Source organism: Zeugodacus cucurbitae, chromosome 3 (genome assembly GCF_028554725.1).
Source record: "Zeugodacus cucurbitae isolate PBARC_wt_2022May chromosome 3, idZeuCucr1.2, whole genome shotgun sequence".
NCBI classification, from domain to species: Eukaryota; Metazoa; Arthropoda; class Insecta; order Diptera; family Tephritidae; genus Zeugodacus; species Zeugodacus cucurbitae.
Genome location: NC_071668.1, coordinates 70,045,488 through 70,072,331, shown reverse-complemented (window position 1 = coordinate 70,072,331; position 26,844 = coordinate 70,045,488). Strand labels below are relative to the sequence as shown.

The 26,844-nt window shown below is 32.3% G+C and overlaps 4 protein-coding genes across 13 annotated transcripts; 3 read left to right on the top strand and 1 right to left on the bottom strand.

The window, feature by feature from the left end:
- Positions 1–469: 469 nt before the first annotated feature.
- LOC105217908 (interferon-related developmental regulator 2) lies at positions 470–16,710 on the bottom strand. The gene is made up of 5 exons (XM_011193156.3): positions 15,112–16,710; positions 4,629–5,331; positions 4,320–4,563; positions 1,836–2,054; positions 470–1,754 (listed from the first exon to the last, which is right to left on the bottom strand). Exons 1-5 carry the CDS (start codon positions 15,140–15,142, stop codon positions 1,671–1,673), a joined length of 1,281 nt encoding a protein of 426 aa, XP_011191458.1. The 5' UTR covers positions 15,143–16,710; the 3' UTR covers positions 470–1,670.
- On the top strand, positions 2,392–3,716 carry LOC105217906 (uncharacterized). The gene has a single exon (XM_011193155.3). The coding sequence runs from the start codon at positions 2,583–2,585 to the stop codon at positions 3,429–3,431; it is 849 nt and encodes a 282-aa protein (XP_011191457.1). The 5' UTR covers positions 2,392–2,582; the 3' UTR covers positions 3,432–3,716.
- A 274-nt stretch (positions 16,711–16,984) lies between the features above and the next one.
- On the top strand, positions 16,985–20,071 carry LOC105217905 (acyl-CoA-binding domain-containing protein 5). Of its 10 annotated transcripts, none has more exons than XM_011193150.3 (3): positions 16,985–17,084; positions 18,414–18,935; positions 18,994–20,071. In XM_011193150.3, the coding sequence occupies exons 2-3, from the start codon at positions 18,468–18,470 to the stop codon at positions 19,516–19,518; spliced, it is 993 nt and encodes a 330-aa protein (XP_011191452.2). In that variant the 5' UTR covers positions 16,985–17,084; positions 18,414–18,467; the 3' UTR covers positions 19,519–20,071. The 10 variants fall into 10 exon arrangements, with proteins under 10 accessions (XP_011191452.2, XP_011191456.2, XP_011191450.2 ...); XM_011193154.3 differs by having other exon boundaries at positions 17,024–17,170; XM_011193148.3 differs by lacking the exon at positions 16,985–17,084 and adding an exon at positions 17,142–17,346.
- A 460-nt stretch (positions 20,072–20,531) lies between these two features.
- On the top strand, positions 20,532–21,944 carry LOC105217904 (cyclin-dependent kinases regulatory subunit). Its single transcript, XM_011193147.3, has 2 exons — positions 20,532–20,931; positions 20,991–21,944. The coding sequence occupies exons 1-2, from the start codon at positions 20,876–20,878 to the stop codon at positions 21,157–21,159; spliced, it is 225 nt and encodes a 74-aa protein (XP_011191449.1). The 5' UTR covers positions 20,532–20,875; the 3' UTR covers positions 21,160–21,944.
- Positions 21,945–26,844: the final 4,900 nt, after the last annotated feature.

Here is a 26,844-nt window from a genome sequence, read left to right as displayed (position 1 = left end):
TATTTAGAGCAACAAATTTAATCAATGAAAATAAAAAGGTTAAAAAAAATGTATTTCAAACAATATTAAACAAATAAAAGTAGTTAACAATAATGATTAAGTTAAATAAATATTTTTTAGTGAAAAACTTATGTAATTTTTTTGTAGTATAACCAATTTAATCAATGAAAATAAAAAATAAAAGTAAAAAATAAAATTAAATATATAAAAATTTAAAAATATTTTTTTTTAACAAATTAAAGAAAAATGTATTTCAAACAATATTAAACAGCTATAGGAAGTGATTAGAGAAATTCAAGAATCTGATGGTTTTTATAGCTTGCCAGCACAATGCTATAGAAATCTGGCGCAACTAACAAAAAATTTTCTTTTTTTCAAAAAAAGCAATTTAAATTAACAGCTACATTTCGCTTAATATTAAATATATTTACTGCTTGTAAGTTTAATAATAAACGCTTTTACACCTATAAGAATTATTTAAGCTAAGCGCTCTCACTTGTGCATATATGATACACACATAAACCTATGTACACATGTGTTTATTTTTATTTTTTTGAAGAATTTTAATGCTTTCAAGCGCTCTCACTTGTGCTTATATGATACACACATAACCCTATGTACACATGGGTTTCTTTATTATTATTTTTTTGAAGAATTTTAATGCTTTCAACATTTCATTAACGTTTTTATTTTTTATTTCATTGGTTACAGGTTTTTAAAATTAATTCAGCAACAGAATATTTAAGCCAAAGTTATTTGAAGCAAAATATATGCATTTTGTAGTATAAAAAGTTGAAAATAGTTTTCTCTAATAATATGATAAAGTTTAAAATAATCAAATATTTGTTTTTTTGTAATTTTATAAGTTATTTTAAAGTAATCAAATATTTGTTTGTTTGTAATTTTATAGGTTATGACTTGTGGAATTTAATTTAATTTAAAAAAGAAATGGAACATTGTAGTTCGTATAGCGCATGTTTTCTGTATATAAGTAAGTATGTATGTATGTAAGTAAACATGTTTAAAAACTAAATAAATTTCAACTAGCATTCCTTTTATATTTTATTATATATAAGTTTATATGTATGTATATTGTTTTTGTAAGTGGTATGTTATATTTTGTTGTTGTTTTTTCATCATAAAATTGCTACATAAATTTAAGTTAATTATAAGATTTGCATTTAATCTTGTGTACACGTAGTATTCGTTGCAATAAATTCAAGTTGAAATAGTTGAGCGCCAATGTGACCGTACACGAAAATTCAGCAATGCGTTGAACGTTTCAAGAAACGTGTCAACAAATGTTACAAAAAGTGGCGCATACGCGTACACCCACTGCGCAGGCGACGCTGCTGTAGCATGCAATAGCGAAAAATGTAAAAATGCTGAAGCAACAACAAGGTTAAAGAAAGATTATAGCAATCAGTTCTCCTGCTGCTGTTGCTTTAAAGCCTACATTTTACGCTTGCTGCATGCAAGAGCAGCGCCTAGTCAAACACAAGTATCAGCAACCATCCGCCATATGCGCCACAGTTCAAACTGCAAAACTGCTGGCCTCCACGCGCTCCACTGCACGCCGCAGTTGTTTGTGTTCTCCAAAATATGTTTCTTTTTCTGTTTTACTTAATTTAAGCGTTCTTTTTTTCTTCTATCTAGCAATTAGGCTGCGCTTAGTAATTATAACTGCAGCGTTTGTCGCGATTCTTGCCACGCGTTATTGTGCGTGCCTTGAAGGCGGCGGCGTTTAATAAGTGCTGCAATATAAAGTTAATAGATTAATTTATGAACAAATTGGCTATAAATGCAATATAATAGTATATCTATACGACACTTACGCGCTCCAGCTTGGATTGTTTGGTTTTAACGTGTCCGTCATCGACGAGTTTGGCGCCCAATTGAAAGATGTCGCGTATGAAATCGTTCTCCTGCAGCTGTGAGGTCATACCTGGACCCATAATGGTGCACAGCGCCGAATATTGATGATGTATGGCCCAGGAATCCAATAGCAGGCACTCAGTGCCGAAGCGTATGTTGATTTCGGGTGATGTATCCTCCTAAATGATGGGCAAAAGAATTGGTATAACGCATATTTAGTTGAGAGCGCCACGCAGCATATGGTGTATGTGCAAGCGGGTAGATAATGATGGAATGAGGTGCATATGTGCATATGTATGTATTTTTGTTCGTTCAAGTTTGATGTTTATCCAAAAATGATGATTTTTTATAATATTTACAATAGTTATAGTTAAATATAGTTTCACTCGTGTCACTCGCTCAACAGTTCACCAACTTAAAGCAGCACTTTTATTCAACGCACACACACAAAACAATATGAAATTCTTAAAAAAATCCTCTTCAAACAACGCTTACATGAAATTTTTGTCAATCAATATATATTTCACTTTTTATCAAACTCAAACTCATATAAAAATTATAAATAAAACATATTATTTTCTATCTGGTTTTTCTAGCAAAAAATTCTTGCTTAATTAAGTAAAATTTAAATTGTAAAAAAAAATTGCAAAATTTTTCGTAAAAAATTAATAATAGTGTAAGCGTATACTTAAAACTTAGCAACGAGAATGCTTGTAACCACCTACCAACACGATTACGTACCGCCCTTCACCAAGCGCTATGAGTTCGTTAAGAAGCAAGACAAGGCGGAAAAGGAGAAGGAGGAGTGTCAATGCATTGACACGGCCAAAATCGAGGTGCCCAAAGCCGCACAGGAGAAATGCGAAAGCTCGGCGGAGTGGACGGGCATTGCGCCAATGGGACGCCTACTCGATCCACGCATTATACCGACCAAATTGACACCCGAGCAGGTTGACAACTTAGCCAAAGACACGGAAGCCGATTGCTTTAAAGCGCAACCGAATCGTTTTCTACAAATATTGCGCACCGCCTACCCGGATCTGTATGATCGCCTTAAGCAAATGCCTAAAGATGAGCTGAATAGACGTTTGGAGCGCCAACGTCTATTTACAACATATCAAATTGATTATTGTAATATGAATGAATATCCGGAGGGTATATATGAGAGCCTCAAAGAGAAGGATGACACCGCCAAACTCAATGCGACGAAATTGCTGCAGAAAGAGGGCCCTTGTGATGTCTTCCGCGCCAATGTGATGAAGGAATTGGACAATCAAACGCGCAACCCCACCATTACCGATCCCTGTGAGCATGCGTACAAGCCATTCAAGATCTCCTTTACGGACAGCGCACGTTTCATTAATAGTGGCAACAATTCACATTGGCGCAGCAAAGCGTTCGTTACGCGCGCCAACTTCTCCGAGTACATGGAGACGATTAGTCGCAATGGTTGTGTTATTACGAAAAATAATATACATGATCATAGTAAATGCGGCAGTAATGGCAAACATTGCCGCCATCCGCTGCTGAATGTGTGCATAAATCATGTGCGCTGAGCATATAACGAAGCGAACGCAGCACGTATACTTAAGAAGTTTGTAATGTGTTCTATGCTTTCTTTTTTATATGCTTGGATAAGTGTCAGCGGTGTTGTCGCCGGTGCATATTTGGTTTGTTTGCCAGTTAGTTTGCAATGCAATGCAATCTTGCGTTCATGAATGAAGGTGTGTAAATTTGATGCTCCATTTTATGGTGGATTTTTAAGTTTAACAATTACACTACACTGTACAATGTTATGGCACTAATGGAATTTTAGTTAAATTTTTAGAAAAAAAAAAATATTTTTGAAAAACAAAAAAATTTTGAAAAAAAAAAAATTTAAAAGTGATTTGAATTTGAATAAATTTATAGTTCTAATATTCTGCATTAAAATTTGTTTAGTTTAAGCGTATTTTTAATGCTAGCGACATATGACAGAGACAAGGTTATATAATAAATTAGAAATAAATAGTGTTTAATTTGACGAAAAAAATCACTTTCATATTAATAGTGTTGTTTAAAAGTGCGTTAACAAATTGAATTAAAAAATATTTACATAAATTTATATACAATTTGTTATAGCAACTTTTAAACCAACAAAATTTATATGAAAGCTGTACTAGACGCCTAAAAAGGGAATTTTCCAAACATTTCAGCCACCGAATAAAAAAGTTTAGTATATATGTGTATGTGTATAATAAAAATTGTGAATAAAGCAAATGTAGGTGTGAATATAAGTTAAATCTGAGCACAATTTTTCCAAAAAAAACGTTATAAATATTTTTTGAAAATCTTTACGAAAATATTTCTATCAAAACTATTTAAAATAAACAACAGTCACTTTTTGCATACTTCTTCACTTCACTCAAGTCTCACACTTCTCAAAAAATAATAATTGGACTTACCTCCAAATAGTGCAGCACATCACGGAATGTAGCGCGTTGAGCTTTGCGATCACGCTTGGCGCGATATTTATGCGAATCAGTTGCAAGCTGTTTAACAGCATCGATCAAATCACCCAGATACTCTTCCAAGAAGTCCTTATCATGTGCACGACCGCACTCAAGTATCAAAGCTAAGGTTTCGCCAGCTGCAATGCGCACATCCAAATGTGGCGACTGCAAGAGACCCATTAATTTTTTCACAGATCTGGAAAAAATTAAAAATATATATTTAAAACATTTAATTAACAACAATAAAGCATTGCAACTCACGGCAACATCGGTTGTCCATTGGTCATGAGTGACACGAAATCACCCGACGGTATGAGTGTCAGCAGCAAGCCCCAAGCGGATAGCGCTTCGGCATGCAAAGTGCCTGCTTCGGCATTTACCGATACTGGCGATTTTTCATCGCCACGCAAATAGCTGGCGCTGAAAATGCCTTCGAAAAATTGCATCAACGTAATAAGATCACCAATATCCTCGCCACCGAGGAAATTCAATAGCCCCAAAGCGGTGCAGCATTTGGCGCGTGCATCGAATGAGACAGCCTTATCCTGCACGGTGGTCAACAGACACTGATTCAATTCCTTTGAGATCTCAACATCACCACCCAATTGCAGCACCACCAGTGGTGCTAGACGTGCCGCACACGATTGTTCGGCACCCTTGCCACGTCGTATCGACTTCTCGATACAATCGATCAGTGTCACCTTGCGATCGTCCACGAAATCGGGCATATACCGATGCATGAGTATCTCACAGATATTCTGCAAAGCTGTGGTGCGTGTCTGTGCCGATTTTTCAGTGGCATTTTCCAGCGCTTGCATGAATTTCTCCTCGAAACGTTCGTTCGATGAGAGCTCATCCATATCATTACCATTTATGGATGAGGGTGCATTCTCGGAAACGAAAGAATACACGCTAGCATTGTCGTTGAAGGACTCGTCCTCGGAGTTGGAGTCACCGTTGCGGCCTGTGAAGAAAAAGTGGAAAAAATTCGTTAGAATATGGTTTGAGGCAAGAATTTTCAGTAAATGTTAAGGATAGTAGGTAGATACTTTTATCATTAGCTTATATTATGTCTGAACCATATTTTTCAAGCTAATGAAATTTTTAGAGCGTAAATATGTTTCTTCAACAAATCTATATGAATGTACTAGTATGTTATTAAAAAATTTGCATTTTAGTATATCATTAGAGCTTAGGTTGGATAGAGGTTAGAAATGCTAATATACAGTAGCGGACAGTGAAATCCAGACAACCCGTCGGTTTGTATTTAAAGGAAGATCGGGATCTCTTTAAAACTGTTGAGGATATTGAAATTGAGTTATTTAAAGATGTCGGTACCGAAATTAGCGCAAGAACCAATCGTCGAAGGCTTCAAGATGTTTGTTTGAACGCCGCCAAAAAGCCACAAAATATTATAATTTAGTTGTCCTGATTTCATTGTCCGCTACTGTATATGGAGTCAACTAGCATCCTCAGAGGTCTCTCAGGGAACCCTTCTGTTTTGGTTTTTCCCCTACAAATGTATCACTTAAATTGCAGTGACGACCAAATCTAAGTCACTTTCCAAGTTGCTTAGCATAAAATTACCAATAGCGAGCACATCTGTTGTATATCAAATAAAATGAGCATTACGTCATAAATTTGGTACATAAATGAGATTGCTATTGAACTATGCCACACACTCATCACACAGCAAGAAATGTTCCACAACAACAGATGATGTACTATTTTTAAAAATGTCATATGATTTGTATAAAAAACAACAACAAATGAAAGTATGCATGGGTGTATATAAAGAGACCCACCAGCAGCCTACATATGCTCTGACAGCATTACTCTCTAACAAAAATAAATAAAAGAAAAATTGGAAAAAAAATATATGGCACATGCATATATAGTTCCAAGGAATGTCGTGCAAATATGTATGATCTAGCTGTGCGTGCTTAGCCATAGCATGAGTGCTTTATGTATAGTGCCACTACTATCGCTGCCTACATTCATAGTACGTCAACGGCGAAAAGTCGAGAGTCATGTAGAATCAATCGCGTTAGTACGAGTATGTCTGTATGCAAGTAGTGGAAGCGAAGAAGCAGCAGCAGTAGCTTGAGCGCATTTTTATGAATGAATCATCTGGTAGGCGTAGATCGATATGAAAGTTTGCTTGTAAGTTGCATAGATAATTCAGTAGGCCACATGACAGTTGGGTGGTGGCGACTGTATGCTCAGCAAATAAATTGCACAAACAACAATAAATGTTGGTAGGAAAGTTTAGTTAGGCGTAGGCAAATATGCTTCTACTATCATACATAGACAGCTATTTGATTGCATAAGATAATGGGGTGCTATAAATAGTTGAGATATGTACATAAATAAAGTGGAGGTGGAATGATTTATTAACAATGTTAGAGACAGTGGAGATTCTATATTTGGAACCAATGTTTAGAAGTGGTAGAAGAAGGTAAAGCAAAATTAAATATTATATTAAAATATGTTTATACCCTGAACAGGGTATATTAAGTTTGTGACGAAGTTTGTAACACCTAGAAAGAAGCGTCGGAGGCCCTATAAAGTATATATATAAATGATCAGTATATTGAACTGAGTCAATTTAGCCATGTCCGTCCGTCTGTCTGTCTGTATATATACGAACTAGTCCTTCAGTTCTTAAGATTTTGAAATTTTGCAGATGTTATTTTCTCTTCAAGAAGCTGCTCATTTGTCGGAACTGCCGATAACGGTTCACTATAGCATATAGCTGCCATACAAACTGAACGATCGGAATCAAGAGCTTGTATGGAAAATTTTCGCATTTGACGTGGTATCTTCACGAAATTTGACATGGATTACTGCTTTAGGCAATAATATAATCTCCGAAAAAAATTGTTCATATCGGTTAACTATAGCATATAGCTGCCATACAAACTGAACGATCGGAATCAAGAGCTTGCATGGAAAATTTTCGCATTTGACGTGGTATCTTCACGAAATTTGACATGGATTACTGCTTAAGGCAATAATATAATCTCCGAAGAAATTGTTCAGATCGGTTAACTATAGCATATAGCTGCCATACAAACTGAACGATCGGAATCAATAGCTTGTATGGAAAATTTTCGCATTTGACGTGGTATCTTCACGAAATTTGACATGGATTACTGCTTAAGGCAATGAAATAATCTCCGAAGAAATTGTTCAGATTGGTTAACTATATAACCTTAATGTTTCTAGCAAACAACCCGGCTAAAAAGAATTAGTAAAATGTTTTCTTTTTTTACTTACTTTTTCTTACGTCTTTAGATTTGCTTAAACACATAGTTACTAAAAGAAATGCACCTGTGAAGGGTATATTAGCTTCAGTACAGCCGAAGTTAACGTTTTTTTCAAAACAATACAATTTCTTTTGATATTTCTATTGTTAAATCGCAATTATAGAAATTAAAGAGTGGTTATTTTGATATTTCATGTAGAAAGAAAGGAAATTTACTCTGGTAATCAAAAAGCTAAACAATTTGTTTCGTTGAAAACAATAATTTTAATTTTCTTTAATATTTAACGATAGTACAATTTAACGTATAAAGACTGTAGTGAACTAAATATGCCACTTAACCAATTGCACGTAAATATTTAATATTGATACACAGTAAAAAAGTGCACAGTCATCATAAGTGCCAGAAATACAAATATATTAATAAAAAAATATATATATTGACACTAAATAATTTATAGATATAGTAAACAAAATTAATAACATAAAATAAATGTCAAGCAAGCGGTAGTCAAATTTCAGCAAGTGTCAATGCGCCCTAAAAACAAAATATGCGCTGATTCGTAATTTCTGCTATACATTCTATCTCATTTCATTTCATTTAATATTTGTTTTGAATTATGACACTGTGCGACAAGCAAAATAAAACAGGAAAAAGCTGATAGATTGCCTTGAGTGCGATATATAGTATATAGTAGAATATATTTTGATATTTGAAAATATATTAAGTGCTCAAGAGTTACTCAGATAAATGAATAAAATGGAAATCACAAAAATTACGATGACAAATGCTAATATTTCTGTAGCTTTGAATCATTTCACCGAAATTTTATTCAATTATACTAATAAGTGAGATACTAAGTATATACATATAAGTAAACACATAAAAGCAAATGTACTGTATATACGACATCTTGTATGTTTCTACATCGTGTATGTAATTGCGCTCGACTATACAACTTTGAAATGCTCAATAACCTGTCGGCCTTCAACAGAATTATTACCAAAAATAAAGTAGATTTAAATTTGTCTGCTCTTAAACACGTTTGTTTGCCTGTTTGAGCATTGAAATTCATTTAATTTAAGTCATTAATTTAATAAACAACCATATAAATATTACAAACAAACTTGTGTATATTATATTTGAGATGACTTTTGTGCTCATACATAGCTAGCAGAAAAACGCTCTGTATATTAGTAATGAGAAGCATATTGAATGAAATTTTTCATAAAATTCTATAATTTTATTGTATTTTAGATTTAAAAAAAATTTTTTCGAAAGACGAATTTGAAAAAGGAGTCTGAATTTTATTTACATATTTCATATTTCAATTAGAAATGATTAATTCTTCACTTAGTAATACACCAGCTTTTTGTAAACCTACTTCAATACACCTCTATTCCCACTGGTACGACCCTAAAATGCACTGCATACTTAAATATTTTTTAAAACAATTAAAAAAAATAATAATATAATGGGGTTACCCCACCTTGAATTTTTTTTAATATTAAAAAAGCTTAAGATATGTATTAAATTAGCATTACATGTAAAGAAGCCCTACCTCAAATAGTTTTATAAAAAAAAATCCTAAAAAACCATCCGATTTTCATGCGTTCAGAGTGGCGTAACCTCTTAAAGGCATTCCCTTTTTATAAATTATTAAGTATTATTTAAAAGCAAAAATTATCATATGGGCATTTCCGCCATGTCGAACGGGACAATCGTACACCTTTCAAATAAAATAAAATATGAACTAAAATGTTTTTTAATTTTGACAGTAGGATTTTTTAATAGCTCTTCATTAGCTCTACATTAAGTGTTAAGGTTGATTTTGGAACGGTTTTCATTTTCAAGATAATTGCAAAAAACCAAGGCATTCGCACGGGACAAAAAATGGAAGTCGTTTTTGGGGACAACGATTCAAACGGCAATTTTAGCGAATTGTGAGGCAATATTCAAATGTTTTTGATTGTAAAATGTTGCGCATTGATGGCCTTTAAAGATGGTATGAATTTCATCCAAAAATAATTTATAGTTTTTTTTTTAATTAATTATTAATCACATTCGCACGGGACATGTCGCACGGGACATTTTTTTCCATCATAATATTTATGTTGATTTTGTTGTTATAATACGTAATTATTTAACAACAAGTCCAATAAAATGGCTTAAAAAAGTAGTAAATGTATTTATTTATTTATTTTAACTAATATCCAAAGAGAAATACAACAAAAATTCTATAGTATGAAATGAAAATAGTATTATGAATGTGAAATACAGTTTTTTAAGAAAATGTTGTCCTCGGGAATAAACATTTTTGGTTTTCGTTATCTGCTAGACTTTTCGTTTGATAACTGCTCCCACTCCATCGACGGCTCCTTGCAAAAAAATTATATTCTAATGAAGACTATTTTAATTATTTTATAAAATCAATCAGACTTGATAATATAATTTTGATTTTAAACTGAGAGCAGTTACATTAAAAAAAAAAATAAATATTTTAGAAAAGCAACTAAATGATTTCTTAATTTTAGTTAAGAGATTTATCAAGAAAATAATATGTCGTGCGTTAACTTGTCACTTTTAAAGGCAAACGATTTTCATCTGACAACATTGTTAAAATGAGCACTCTTATTTTGATTTGTAAGCCTATAATTTTCACCAAAATCTATTTAAATAGCTAGTTAGTGGAATTTAAAGTGCGGTTTTTGCTCATATGTAAATAATTAATGTAAATGTATATATGTATTTACATACTTAAGTCAATTTTATAAAACAAAAAAAAATTTAAATTTTTAAATTCCACACCTACGATGTCGCACGGGACCAATTTTAAGTAGTTACCAAAACCACAAATCTTCTGATTTTTGAACAAGGTTTTTTTTTATTTTAATTGTAAAAAAATTTACTGTTAATACCCAAAATTTGGCGAGCTTGCTGCTTTTATTTGCGATGATGTGGGAACACGTGTCGTTTTTTGATGTCGCACGGGACATTAAAATATAGGATAATAAGAGAGCAAAAACTTACAGTTATTTGCAATCGCATAGTTTCTTATGTATTTTATTTTGCTCTTTGTACCGTTATAAAGGTTTTACACAAAGCAAAAAATTATACATGATATGTTTCTTTAACAATTTTGACGAAAAAACAAATGCAGTAGAAAGATCGAAATGAGAAAAGTAGCTCCTATGCGACTTGGCTTTCGTATATCTCGTAATTGATTATGAATTAATTTAAAATTAATTAAATATAAATAAATTTAAATATTTTCCTATGAAAATATGCAAAAACTTTGTAATTCTAATAATGTTTAATATTTTGTCTGTGGTGGACCTTCTGGCGGAAATGCCCATATATAAATATCAATAAATTGTTAAAAAATATGTATCAAAATCTACATTTCAATATTTATTCTGACATTTTCAGTAATTATTTTCACTTTTGTTGCATTGCAATCGACTTGCCAGATAGAGAATTGCGAATAGAAAGTAATCTTGAGCTCAAACTGCATTTATTTTCTCAGTTTATCAATCACATACAAAACAAGCTTCCGCAAGAAAGCGATGCAGCACAAATGGACTAAAGAAATTCCAATGCAGAAGCGAAATTAAAATTCACTTGAAATTTATATGAAGCTAATTATCGTATTTACACACATAGATATATGTACATATGTTTTATATTTTATAAACATATACTAATTGCATGTATATCTAAGCCATTTGGTGCGCTACTGTGTATTTGGCACAAGGTGATTTCCGCTTCAGCTAAAACGAGCACATGAACCAGAAAGGCACAGTATGCACACAACAAGTCAATATGTAAGCACACGAAATGTGCAATAACAAATCATTAAAAACACACTACTCAACGCTTTAGCCAATGCACATGCTATGCTGGCTCTCAGCAGGCGTAGGAAAACCCAGATGTTTAAACACCAAATTGCCAAGCATGCACCAGCATAACAATTTCTGTAAGAAACAAGTTTTACGTATCGCATGTGCAATTGAAAAATTTCAAAGAAAAACATAAACAAAAACAAAAAAGCGAAAAAACATTTTCTGGCATACCGCATGCCTTTCACAACGGCAGCAGCAAACAGCTGATTGCATTATTTGTTGATTGTGTTTGGGAGAGACGATGACATGACTGCAAATTGCTGCAGACTGCTATTAGCCAGACAGGCTGGCCTTCGCAAGTATGCGCAGTACAATACAAATCATACTCATAGCATATGTATGTTTGTATGTATCGACTGTTTATGTGTGCATGAAATGAAAGTTGCTGGCTTGGTTGGAGATTTGGCCAAATCTGGTTTGAGTTGGAGTTGGTTTGAGTTAGAGTCGGTTTGACAAGTATTAGAGGCCATTGATGTAACTTACGGTGCATTTACACACAAACACGCATACATATGTATGTATAGATATCAAAAGTTGACATAAAGAAATAAAAACAAAAACTGGCTTGAAAAATACGAAATAGGCCAATAGAAAGGAAAATACGAAAGGATCATTGCATAAGTTGTATATGTATGTATGTACATATATGGGTGTAGCAAAATATTTATGGCTAGTTTAGTAATAACGGTATTGAATAACAAAAGAGATTGGGAGGACTCCTCTCTTAAGGAAGTCATTAGCAAAAGCACCCAGCAATGGTACACTGATGGGTCTAAGACCACAGATGGTATAGGTGCCGGGTTCGCGGGACCATGTATAAATCTGTTAATGCCCATGGGACACTTTCCCAGTATCTTTCAAGCTGAGGTCTATGCTATTAGCAAATGCGCTGAAATAATATCAGACAGGAACTATCATGGCGAACGAATTGTCATCATCAGTGATAGCCAAGCGGCTCTCCACTATCATCCTTCGAAATAAACTCGGGACTGGTCCTGGACTGCATTGGAAAACTCAATAGAGTGTGCAGCAACAACAAACTAACACTGTTCTGGGTACCGGGGCACAGAGGCATACAAGGCAACGAACTCGCAGATCAGCTAGCTAAGAAAGCCGCGGCCACTAGACCGGTGGGGCCAGAGCCCTTCATTGCCGTTGGTCCGCAAGCTCTGAGGAATGAACTACTCGAAGGCGAATTAGAAAGTAGGAATCGCTACTGGATTCGGCTGCAGGGACTTCGCCACTCGAAACTGTTCCTAGAAGGGTACAAACGCAAAAGATTCAAGCAGCTAATTGCGCTCCCAAGAAACAAAATGAAACAACTAGTGGCACTCTACACTGGCCACTGCAGACTAAGGTGTCATCTAAACAAACTCGGAATCTGCTCTACGAACCTGTGCAGATTCTGTGATTTGGAAGCGGAAACACCTGAGCACCTGCCCCTGGAATGTCACGCGATTGCGGGTTTAAGGAGGAAGGAAATGGGGTCTCTATATCCCCAAAGGGAAAGTATCGCAACCACCAGCCCTGCAGCGTTGCTAAGTTTTCTTAGAGCTACAAGACTGGACGGTATTCTGTGATAAATAGGAGAGGGCACAATAGACCGTAGGTCGCAGTGCGATCCTCTAATAAATCTAATCTAATCTAATAACGGTAAATGTCTATAAAAAGCAAAACTACAAATAAACTGCTTGAAATTGCAAGCAGACCAACTGCCAAATTCATTATAGAACCAGACCAATTCATTATAATTAAGTGTTCTAATAGTTTCTTCTCTCTCTTTCAGTAACTTAAATTATTTTAATAATTAAATGTAACAAAAGCTGTTGTTCAAAAATAAACCAAAAATCGCTGCCTGTCGAGGAAGAGCAATTATATTTTTAGTAGAACAAATATGTTAATCTATTTTATTTTAGAACTAAATATTTTTGAGATAAACGCTTATCGCCACTTCAACAAGCTCACTTTGTTCTCGAACAGAATTTGTGATATGTTTTGCTATCAGCTAAATTCTAGGCAATATATGCAATATATAGCAAAGTGAGAGGCAAGTGAATATTTAAATACATAAAAATTTATATATGTACATATATTTGTAGGTTAAAAAAAACATTTACTAACTTTTACAAACTCTAATATTCACGTGAACTGTCATATGTTTGTATGTTCATACATATATGAAATATAAATATATTTACTGAATATGTACATATGTATGAAAATAAAAATGCATGACTTCACGCATTCGCCATGTGCGAGCGATACGCTGGCACAAAGCAGCTGTTTTCTCAAACAGAAATACATTGGAATATACCTACAAATTGCCAACACAGCTGAACTTTGTACGTACAAAAGTCTATTATTAAATATACATACATACATACACAAATATGTAATTCACATCTGTGTATACACATATTACATTTAGTATACATATATATAAAATATATATATATATATATAAAAGCCTGCGTGAGCGTGTTGGCAAAGTGTCTAGTGTGCGCTACTGGCTCACAGATAAAAGCGAACTGTTGCTTCGTTGGCTGGCATTGAAACTTTTAATAAAAATTGTATAGAAACACTAAGCACATGCAAACAAACGTACATTTGTGTATAAAAAAAGAAATATATAAGCGCTAGTGATTATTACGACACAATAATAATCAAAAGATAAGAATGTGGCGAGTAAGCTACTATATGCGTACATGTATGACCGCATGTGTACATAAAGACATGGAAATATATTTTCCTTTCCATGGGAAAAACCAATAAATTTAGTTATACTTTATTTTTTATTTAAAAACACTTTTTTTACAACAAAAAAATTATAACCGAACAATTTAGTTTAGTTTAGATAACACTCAGCAGCTCTCAAAAATACAAATTCGTTGCTAAATACTTCAAAAACACTAGAGTGTACGAAATATGTTTTATTAATTTGCAGAATATTGAATTATTGCACTTTTATGAATTTATTTTTATTAACAAAATAGAAATTTGTTTTTCTAAACATTCAATGCGGAAAAATTATTAGTAATAATTGCAATGACGTCATTATCAAATCACTTTATTATTAAATTACTATTAATTATTAAAGCGAATTGCATAGTTATGCAAGAATAACAAATATTTCTAGTGAATATTTTGTTATTAAATTTTGCCACGTGATTATTGCCAACAAAGCCATTTTTGCTGTGCATAATGAATCATTACGAAAACAAAAACTAATGCATTTGCGTTCAAATTAACTGATAGATATGCTTCAATTAAATATTTTTATATATTATATTGATTTTAAAATGAATTAATGTGAAATTCAGTTAAACGTGCGTTGTTAAATTAATATTTATATATTAGTACATATGCATGTACGCTTGAATATATATATGTACGTATTTCTGTTGAAAATTTCACTAGTGCGACTTAACGTATTTTCGCGAATTTCTTTATTTGCCACCTCGTTTACTTTGTTTATGCTATTTTCAACATTTTTGCGCAGAATAGATTTGCACATGCATGTAAAAATGTAAAATATACTAATTAAATTCTGAAAATTATAGTAATTATTTCACTTACCTTTGCCACCTTTCTTGTTGCGTCGCGGCATTTTCTTGTCTTTATTCGACGTCTTGCGTTTAGATTTAGGCGATGTAGCGGAAATTTTGAATGAGCACAATGAAGCCGTTGTAGAGTTGGTAGAAATCGTACTACCAGTAATAATACCCGCCGTTCTTTTCACAAAATACCGCTGTTTATCGTTTAAAATTGATAAGGAAGCGGAAGTGTATTGAAATTTCGCTTGCGTTGACAAGGATACACAAAAACTATTTATGCCTGTTGTAGTACCTTGTTCTGCTATGTTGTTTGCTTCCTGCTTTTGCAGTTTTAGATAATTTCCTGCACGCTTTTGATGAAAGAGGTTGGCGCGCACGTTCTCTTCTTCAATTTCTTCCACCACTACGGAGGTACAGCACAAAGCGTGAGCAATGATGAACGACTGACTGCAAGAGACTAGCGTTGACTCTTTTATGAAAGGATTGACAGCACAACACGCGGTTATTTAGCGTTTTGCTGCTCTACTAATTTTTTGCTTTTACGCGCTTGTTTAAAATTTAGTTTGGTTAAATTTTAAATTATATTTAATATACTATATTTCTAGTTAAATTTGCTCACTTTTTACAACTTGTAGAAATTTATGAGGTTGTCTTGTGTATTTAAATTTGATTTCTTAAGTTGTCCAAAATTGTTTGTTTATTACATATATTTTTTTTTTTAATTAATTTTCAAAGGTTGATAGGATCGGGGTTTTAATTCCAATTAATTTTGGATAGGGTAAATTGTTTTAAAGTTGCACTTAATCAAGACGTAGCTATGTAAAAGTTTTGATTCTTCCAATTTTTATAAATAGTAGAAAACTTTTTATATTCGTTTATTTGTTGCTGATTTTTTACTTTCGCAAATTTCACTGCACTACACAAACTCACGTTGTCCAATGTTCCCAAATTGACCGCGTGAAAATTATTTATACGTTTCGATTCTTGCTCAGCTTCAGTGAATTTCAATGAATAATGCTTTTTATTTTGTTGTTGTAGTTGTGCTTTTGTTGTTGCAACAAATTTCATGATTAATCGCAAATTTCGAGTTGCTGATAAATTCTGTCTCTGTTTGTCCACCAGATAACCGATCCGACTTATTCACTGCACTACACAGAAATGGTAGAATGTAATCTTCGTATCGACCAGCTGAACCACCTCCGCGTCGAAGAGGGGCGTTAACGCGAAAATTCAATAGCAGGTAAATTTATGTTAATTCTTACACATCTACCGTCTGCTCTTTTGTTTAAAGTTTCTAAATGTTTGCACCCGTACAATTGTGTTCGGTAATTTCGAAAAAAAAAATTATTGTGAAATATTTTCCTTCCCCGAAGTTGGTATTTCACTTCGTTGTCGAACTTCACAAGGTCGTTCGTCACCGCGCGTCACTGTGCTTTTAACAACTTTGTGAAATGCGAAAAATTTTTACATTCACCGCGTTTCGAATATTGCTAACAATTTTGCAATTGCAAATTTTTATTAGTTATAGATTTGATCAATAATTATACACCGATTGCGAAATAAAATGCCACACGTTGTTAACTCAATCAATTCATTTACACGAATGAAAAAGCAATGGAAGAATGTGCGGATTTCTGTGAATTTCAAGATTGATGGGAACGATGGAAATGAAACAAATTATATTAATACGATATTCATATGTTTAAGAAAAATGTTTGTACATACATATATTATTTAGAATGATTCAAAAATACATTATTAAATAGTTATCATATTAGTATTTAAAAATAATGTTAATTCAATTAAATAACAAACAAAAAATTTGCTTGATTTGATGCTTGTCCACCAAATGATTGCTGTAATAAAAGCAACCCTATGATTGAAGAAAGAGTGATAACAGAAATAAACAAAGGCAATTTTATTTAGTCAAAAAGAGAAATTACAATAATTATTCTACAAGTTTTAGGCTAGTTGAGAAATAATTTCATTATACAAGTAAATAAAACTAATATTAATATTATAAAGTTATATTTATTTATAATTTAAACAAAACTGGCATTATATACACACAATAATATCAAGTATGTAATACTGCGAAGCTTCTATTGTTAACAAATCATACGCTTATGCCTAAAGTGTAATTAACAAACTATAATTAACGAAATATGTAATAACATGCATAGCAGAAAATAAAGCATAAAGTTCGTTATATGAATTAAGACATTACGGTGGAATCTTGAAAATAAATACATTACAGGTGAGCAGAGCTAAAGGAGTGGCTGCAGGAAACAGTTTAAGAGTTTAGTATAGAAGTAATACACGTTAAATGTGGACATGTAAAAGTATATGTAGTTCCATGTAATGTAGTACACAAGTGCATACGTTTGAAGTAGCTGATGATATTAGCAGGCAGATACGCTAGGGTGGATCAAAGGCCGTTTCCTGAGTTTAATGGCGATATTAGCGCTATATCAAAGGTCGTAAACGTATTAGCATTTTGTTTAATATATTTGAGTGTGTAGAAATGTTTGCTCAAAATTGTAAAAAAAATATATTGGTAGAGAGAAAATTAAGAAAAATACGAAGCAAAGCAGAAAACAAAAGTTAGTTGCAACAGCAGATATTGAAACTATTGGAAGACCATAAACTGACTCGCTCCGTTTATTTTTGCGAATTTCATAATATACACTCGCCTAATCCATTCAGCTGTCTTTCAACAAATTGCTTGCATTACAATTTTTTTTTTTTATTTTTTATAGTACGTGGTAGCTTCTCTGTGAGGTAAAACTTGTCTAGCGACTATTTTTGATTGCACTGAAGCGCTAACGCTATTTGTACATCAGTGCGTTGCTTGCCGGGTTGGATTTTTTAGCTTAAAATCGCGTCAATAGAGAATGTACGTATAGTTTCCTTATGACGGTGCACTTTAGTCGGAGCTTATTAAATATATCGCCAGCATTTCTAAATCTGAAAATTGTGAACAATACTGTGAAGATTATAATTTGAAAATATATTTTTTTGTGTTACTACAAATATATGGAGCAATTCAACTCATCTTTCATCGTTCATATTCTATAGTTTAACGCCATTTTCTAATATCTCTTGAACTTTAATCCCATACCTCAATTGATTACAAATTTTTTACAAGCTTTCTAAACTTATTTACAGTATTTAATCTTATCACATACACATATTCAGTGTACTTACCTATTGCAGATTAATCGCATCTCATTGATAACGTTTTGCTTTGTTTCATAATTTATTCGATTCATCAAATGTTGGTTAATCCCATATTCTTCAGTTTTAACTTGTTACTTATTCCAGAAAATTACCGCTAACTAAAACGCCTTACGTCGCAACAAAATTACTGCCCATACAATGGCCTCTATAGAGGAGCGTTTTCAAGCCGCCGTCAATGTGATCAAAGGGTTGCCCAAAAATGGCCCATATCAACCCAGCACCGCCATGATGCTCAAATTTTACGGTTACTATAAGCAAGCAACAGAAGGCCCCTGTCATCAAAAGCGTCCCGGATTCTGGGATGTTGTTGGCAAAGCGAAATGGGATGCCTGGAATGATAATCGTCACCTAACAAAACAACAAGCAATGGAACGTTATGTACATAATTTACGTGAAATTATTGAGACGATGTCGTTCACCGAAAACGTTCAAAACTTTGTTGGAAGCATTAGTACTTTGGACAATATAAATTTAGAGGAGCTGGATATGGTTGCACCGGGTATGCGTGAGCTAGCCGAATCGCATCCAAATTCTCCATTCAACTCCCGAACCAATAGTCCACAACATGGCGCGAGCTTGAATGGTAGCAGCGGTGATGAAGATGAGGTATGTCATATTAGCTTGTACACTTAGATATGTGCTTAATCACATTTACTCTTTTTAGCTCGCCACTAATTCGCCGATGAATGGACCCCTCACCGTTCACAATCACCACACTGATAATAATTTAATGAATGGCACAAATGAACATGATGGCATTGTTGCTCCACAAACAAAAGCTACAGTTTCTGCCATACCAGAAACACCTGTAAATAATGCCACGTATGCCATGTCCAACGGCACTGTGGATCAGTCTGATGATGAGTATGGTGATCCTGTGGAAATGAATATAGGTTTTACTGAAACAATGCAGCATAATGCTGAAATGCTTAAACAAATTCAAGCAACTGTATTGCGCATGAATGCCGACTTAGTGGCCGTAAATCAACGTATGAATAGCTTGGAAAGAGTTTTAAATGATATGCGTACAACTGTTGTGCAGAAAGCCACAAATCAGCAGACTGGTCGTGGATACCCAAAATGGTGGCCATTTGCTGATATCTCACCGCTTTGGTTTACGTTACTAGTGTTATGGCCTTTCGTAGTTCGAAGGTTATCACGTGCAGTGACAGCACCACGACGGAAATAAAATCCTTTCGATTATATATGTGTTGCTCACACATAAAATGAAATTGACGATAATGGATGCTGGTTCACATTTGCTGGGCACAAAGGCTCCTACAACAATAATTACTTTTACAGCTTTACTTTATATTTTGCGCAAAATAATCTGCAGAATCGTTATATTTTATTCGAATTTAAATATGCGCAAATAAGTTAAGTAATAAGAAACTGAAAAAGCGGTATAAACAATATCTGGGATGAGGTTATGTGATGCATAATAGTGTAACATTTATTTTTATATGCTCTTTTATTTTTTTTTACAGCTTATTCTATTTTTATATGTAGATCCACATGTACCTTTATTCAACATTCCCTAGCGAAATAGGTAATGTGCATAACTATCGAAAATAATCTTTAAAATAAGCTTACTAAAAATGTAATACATATTATTCTTTATATGTTTAAACGAAAATTACTTTTGGTCAAAGTTTTGTTATTTGGTTGCTAAATGTATTTGATATGTTTGTATTGTTTATTGATTATTTTTATATAAATAAATACGAATTGTCAATTTTCAAGTTAACAAATCTATTTAGTGATACATATGTAAATTTTAACTTGCAGAAAAATATTTTATGTTTAGTTTTCTGCTTATGGCATATTTTTGGAAAATAAATATTTTTTTATTAGTAAATTATATAAAACTAAAAAGTGTGTGATTTTATTAATTATATATGTCTCACAAATTGTTTAACATTATCGATATAATTGATTTATACTGATTTCCCGTTTACGTGTTTAAATCACAATTATATATATATGTTTATATATACTATATAATATAAACTTTTTTAAAATGAAACATATTTTTATTATAAAATTTTTTATACCTAAGGTGCAACTCTGTTGTAGCATTTTAGTGAATCTACCATAAATTTTTTAGAATTTCGCCCGCAGATGTCGCTAATGTTATGAAACTTTCAAGATAGCTATCTCGCTTTAACAAATGCAGTATTATCATTTGTATGTGAAACAACAAATTCAAACGGAAAATAAAACGATCGACGCGAGTTTAGCGCCTTGCGGATTTAATTGGTTTTCTAGCGTATGGAAGAATCATTAAAAAGTGTATATTTCGCGAAAATTGCTAAAAATAAAGTTTTGAAAATTCAAACCAACAGAAAAGTACAATAAGTCGACAAACAAACACAAATTGACAATTTTATTTTTACGTAAAGAGTTAATACTTGACGTTTAGAACTACGTCCCAAACATTTTCAAACAGGATCTACAGGTTGCCGAACATCTGCACCAGGTGCAAAAAACGTGAAGGAACTGCTGTCAATTGTTGAAATCTAGAAAATTCGCATAAGTCAATCAACATGAGTAAGGACATCTACTATTCAGATAAATATTACGACGAAAAGTTCGAATATAGGTAAATAAAATTGTTTAGTTTAAATAAATATTGAATAATAATATATTTACTAATTTTAGACATGTTGTGCTACCAAAGGAGCTTTCAAAATTGGTGCCCAAAACACATCTAATGTCGGAGAATGAATGGAGGTCTATTGGTGTGCAACAGTCACGAGGTTGGATACATTATATGATACACAAACCAGAACCACATATTTTACTATTTCGCCGACCAATACAACAGTAGGCATGCATTATCATAAAAACTTATAACAAATCAACAGGACCAGTAACCCACCACATTTTGCTATTGTTAAGATCTCGGGCGTGCTGCACTGCCGTAATTTATTAAAAACTAATCTAAAACAGTAAATACTCGTAATAATTGCGTTCACTGTGCCAGAAAAACTATGTGCGTTAGAATAGTTGAATTAAACAGTATCTCGCCTTTGTGTAATCTTATTGAAATCCTCATTGTTGTACAAAATGGCAATTAAATTGTAAATATGAAAAAGAAAGGCATGTGCCGGCCTGCCTGATATACATACATGTTCAATAGCATAGGTATTTGTAAACCTGATTATGATTGCCATATGTTGTATTTTGAATGCCATCAAGGTCTGCAAATATTTTGAATTTATGAACAAACAAAACTTATATACTCGTATTACTACTATTAAGTTCATATACGGATTATGTTCAGTAGAGCCTAAACCAATTTTTCGCTTTTAATTTAGCAACTCATTTCGCCACTCATTCATCCAATGTATGTATGTATTTAATTAAAATATTCCTTTTTTTCATAATTTAGTGGATAGGCTCTCTCAGCATGTTTACGATTCGAAAACCTTATTGGCTAGTGTCTTTTAGTTGTAAGACTTTATGTATGCTGAAATATTAAGTTTATAATTTTTACAAACGAATGCATGCCTCTTTTATTGATATAAAACAAATAAGAAATACACTATAAAATAATTTTTGTGATTTCAATAATACAATAAATAGAATCGGCGTTTTCTTAAATATAAAGAATTGACTTTTAGTGTGTGAGAACTTGTGATTGTGCGTGATGAAAGCTATCGTGGAGACTTGATAATAAAATTGTGATTTTTATATGTCGGAAATACTATAATCTGGTGGTTGCTTATTGTTAGTGCAGTGATAAAGTTAGTGGCTTAGAAATAAAGCTCAAAACGATTTTGAAAGCGTGCGTCTAGTTCAATTCATAGTACTTTGAGGTTATGCTGCATATTTCTAGGCGAATAAGCATATCATTTTGTTCATTCATGTGATTTCAAGTACTTTGTGCCAACGATGACATGTCTTAAAACTACATTTTTTTTTGGGTTTGAACTTTTCTTTATAAAATAAAAAAGTAAAAAGCAATTAAATTGTATAAAATGTTGGAGATTTCAATCAAAATAATAATGAAATAAATATTAAGCATTATAAATAGTTAGAATTCCGGTTTTTGATATGTTCCCACCAGCGGGTGTGCGCTTTATTTGATCATCTAAGGGTGACACACTTACACATATATTTATATATACATATATAAGAGCGCATGTTGTGTTCTTATTGCTCTGGAAATACATAATACAATAAGTAACTGCATTTGTTTATAGAATTCATATATTATATGCCTACATAAATATTTTTCTGTTCACATCCCCTATATATAACACACATACATTCACATAACATATATGAAAGTGTGCGTTTATATAAACCGGATCTGTCCATCTTAATTTGACCGTTTTTTTATACATTAACAATTACCACCTCTCCACGCTGCGCAACTGACAAATTTATTTGCATTCCAATTCTTAAATTTCAAATCACAGCCCTACAGTGTCCAAACAGGCAAGCTTATATACAAGTACACAATACATCATATATGTTTACCCAAATGAAAAAAGTACTAGTTCAGTCTCAGAATCATCTGAATTAACCAACCATGTGGATCTTTCAGAAGTGGTACAACAACAAAAAAAAAATATTATTTTTATCCGAAAACTAATTTAATTATTTTTCCATTATAATTAATTGTTTTAATTATTTTTTTTTAATAATTATGATTAATCAAAAAGTAACTTAATTATTTTCCCATTACGTTTATTTGTTTTAACTAATTTTTCATACTTAAAAAAATAATTATGATTACTTGTAACTTAGAAAAATAAACAAAAAGTAATTAAACTATTTTTCCATAACAAATAATTGTTTTGACTAATTTTTCATACTTAAACAAAATAATTATTATTAATAGTAATTTACAAATATAATCAAAAAGTAATTTAGTTAATTTTCCATTACACTTAATTACATTAATTGATTTTGCATATTTAAAAAAAGTAATTATGATTATTTACAAAAAGAATCAAAAAGTAATTTAATTATTTTTCCATTCCATTTAATTGTTTCAATTGATTTTTCATACTTTAATAAATAATTATGATTACTAGTAATTTACAAAAGTCAATCAAAAATTAATTTAATTATCTTTCCATTACATTTAATTGCTTTAATCAATTTTTCATACTTAAGAAACTTAAATATGATTACTTGAAATTTTAAAAAGTAATCAAAAAGTAATTTTATTACTTTTCCATTACATTTAATTATTTTAACTAATTTTTCATATTTAATAAAATTATTATTATTATTTACAAAAGTAATCAAAGAGTAATTTAATTGTTTTTCATTACACTTAATTGATTAAATTAATTTTGGATATATTTTAAGCACATAAATCGGTCATTAATTATTTGTATGTAGAAATAATGATAATGAATCATTGAATTAACTAAAAAATAAATTTATGATATCGGTAATCATTACTATTAATAATTTTTAATTGACAACTCTCACTGAATTTAGTACATTTTGCTTTAAAATGCGATTATTGTTGAATTAAATATTTATAATATATGCCGAATAAAATGTCTTTATTAAATATTATGGATTTATCGAACAAGCCTCGTTTATCGTGTAAAAGTGTACCAGTGTTTCATTAGGGGTATGTGGGAATTTATACTTACATTAAGTGCAATAAAAAAACATTTCCCTTTTATGTTTATTCATTAATTTGCAAAATATGGGGTCGAATAGCTTCACATGCATATGCATATATGTACTAATACAAGTTTATATGTATGTGTGTGCAGGCACATTTTTAAAGATCGAGGTATGCTGCAGTCCACGTACCCAAAGCAATTCAAATAACATGTTTTTAGATTTATAGCTGATCTAGTAAGCAAAGCTCTAAAAGTACTTGCGAAATGTTTAATGATCCTACAACAACAACGAAAATTTATTAATAGTTCGACAGATTGTCTCGTATGAAAGATCTTAACTAAGTTCTAGCAACTCAAGAATGACAACCCATTTTTTACATTCGCTATGGAATATTTAATTTCATCCTACAACCGCTGAGGTTCTCGAATTTCTTCCGTCGTTTTTACTTAGATATACATATAATAAATCATTCGATGCGAACTCGAAATATTCTACTAAAATCTATATGTTTAATGAATATTGTCCAGCTTTGTCAGCATAACAAAGTTCTTGAGAGAGTGACAGTGCTTGGGTATCGCAGTCCCCACTTTCAGTTCATTTGGTTTAAGATCCAATTAGCTAAAGTTTATATGAACAAAATTTCTAAGAGGGTTCAGTGCTAGAAGACAACAATCAAGACCAAGTAAGATTCAGCCAACTTCAAACATGGAGTTTTAAGTTCATTCATAAATCTTACGATGAATGAAGTAATAACAACCGCGAGACAACTTCATACATACATATGTATAAGGTGGCAGAGAATAGATTTTTCATTCACAGATAAATAAACATAAGACATACTTACATACATATATGTATATGTATAGTAAATCTTCCCTTTAATTGATTACTTTGAATAGCTCGACGCTGTTGCAATCCACCACAATACAATCCTAAAACGTTTTGTGAAATAATGAACAGACGAGAGTGAACATTCTCGTAGAGCGCGAGACATACTACTTATTACCGTAATATATACATATATATGCCGACAAATTCTACATATACAAGGTGTGTTCAAAAAATAACGGGAATTTTTGTTTTTTCGAAAAAAAAAATGTATCCCTTTGTTTATAATTACTCTTAGTGGATTTCGTTTTTAAGGAAAAAACCTTCATACCTAACCTAACCTACATTAATGTCGTCACCTTCAAAATAGTCCCCATTCGACATAATGCACTTATGCCGGCGCTTCTTCCAAACACTTTTCAAACTCAAACTTATAACCTTTGGCTTTTTCAGTGATTTCTTCTAAGTTTGCAAAACGACCACCCTTAAAGGTTCTCTTTAATTTTGGAAATAGGATGGAGGCTGGGGCATCATTACAGTATTGTTTTTGGCCAATAATTCACTGACAAGCATTCAATACAGTTGAATATTTTATCTTACTTTACTTTTTTTCAAAATTGGAAATTTTTAAATTCCCGTTATTTTTTGAACACACCTCGTAGACCCTATATTTATTAAGATAGACTGAAAGAACTGCATGGTGAAACTTATACTTGATGAGAAAACGCTAAAAACCGACTTGACAATATTATATGTATTTCTAAGATTCGAATTCACTTAGGTTTTATGATATCTTTGGACAAAATTTCACAAATGTTCGCGAATTCCACTCTTTTTATCATTAGTTCGATTCTGGGGCGAGATAAAATTTAAAGTTATAGATGTAGATATTTCTCAAGGAATCTTTTCGGTATTCTGACAATACATCGAGTAATTCTTGGATTTACAAGCTCTACACAATCTAAGTAAATTAAACCTAATAGGTTTTCTCAAAAAAGTGTAACATTTATTCTGTCCTGTACTCGGATTTTCAAATTGTGAGTGGGATATGACCAGCATAATGGGAAGATATTTTATTGTTATTTTTTTCATATAAAAAATGGGACGCATTTAAAGAGGTAATGCAGCATGTGTATAATGTTGAAATATAAAAAGGCAGCATTTCCATCGAGAAAAGAAAACGCTATAAATTTTGGATTGCTGTAAGTACTGATATAGTTCTTAAGTTACGAGGGCTGCTATATATATTTCTGGCCTAGGCAACACCAAGTGTTGCCAGGTGCAATCTGACATTTCCATTGGAAAGTTTGACATTTTTTAGCATAACATCACTCAGAACGTTTTGTCATTTAATCGTGAATTGTTTTATTTACAGGGAATTAAAAAATGAACATTTTCGTGCGATCATTTTTCACAACTTTCGACGTGGATTATCGCGACAAGAGTGCATTGATGAACTAAAATCTTTGTATGACTATGAAGCACCATCCTATAGCACTGTGAAAAACTGGTACAACGAATTCAATCGTGGCCGACGCTCGCTCAAAGACGAATTCCGTGAAGGTCGTCCAAAAACAGCCGTTGTGCCAGAAAACATCGATGCCGTACGTGAACTGATAATGCAAGACCGTCATGTAACATACCTTCAGATAGAGGCATGCCTATGCATTGCTCCCACCAGCATACATTCCGTAAAAAAGGTTGTTCTCGTTGGATCCCGCACAATTTGACAATCGCTCAAAAAAAGGCTAAACAAAGTGCTTCGAAAATTGGTTTGAGCGCATGCAAAAGTGTATAAATCTTGATGGAGAATATTTTGAAAAACAATAAAACCATTTTCGTTGATAAATATTCCTATTTTCATTATTAGGCCAGAAATATATATAGCAGCCCTCGTATAATAAAATGGTATTAGCAATTTTTAGGTTATATTTTCGCTATGCATTTCTTTTCATATCAAGTGCTACAATATACTGGATTATTTATTTGATCGCACAACCTAATGCGTCACAGAACAGCAGTGAACTCACTGTGTTATAGATTAACTGACGGGTTAGTTGAGAACCTTGAGAACCTTACATTTTCT

Bases quoted from the DNA above. Each gene is read 5' to 3' on its own strand.
- LOC105217906 (XM_011193155.3), top strand. From the start codon at position 2,583: ATGCTTGTAACCACCTACCAACACGATTACGTACCGCCCTTCACCAAG.
- LOC105217908 (XM_011193156.3), bottom strand. From the start codon at position 15,142: ATGCCGCGACGCAACAAGAAAGGTGGCAAAG. The intron at 2,055-4,319 runs GTAAGTCCAATT...CCCATCATTTAG, and splicing joins ATGTGCTGCACTATTTGGAG to GAGGATACATCACCCGAAAT. The intron at 1,755-1,835 runs GTAAGTGTCGTA...TTTATATTGCAG, and splicing joins AACAATCCAAGCTGGAGCGC to CACTTATTAAACGCCGCCGC.
- LOC105217905 (XM_011193150.3), top strand. From the start codon at position 18,468: ATGGCCTCTATAGAGGAGCGTTTTCAAGCCGCCGTCAATGTGATCAAA. The intron at 18,936-18,993 runs GTATGTCATATT...TACTCTTTTTAG, and splicing joins GCAGCGGTGATGAAGATGAG to CTCGCCACTAATTCGCCGAT.
- LOC105217904 (XM_011193147.3), top strand. From the start codon at position 20,876: ATGAGTAAGGACATCTACTATTCAGATAAATATTACGACGAAAAGTTC. The intron at 20,932-20,990 runs GTAAATAAAATT...TACTAATTTTAG, and splicing joins GACGAAAAGTTCGAATATAG to ACATGTTGTGCTACCAAAGG.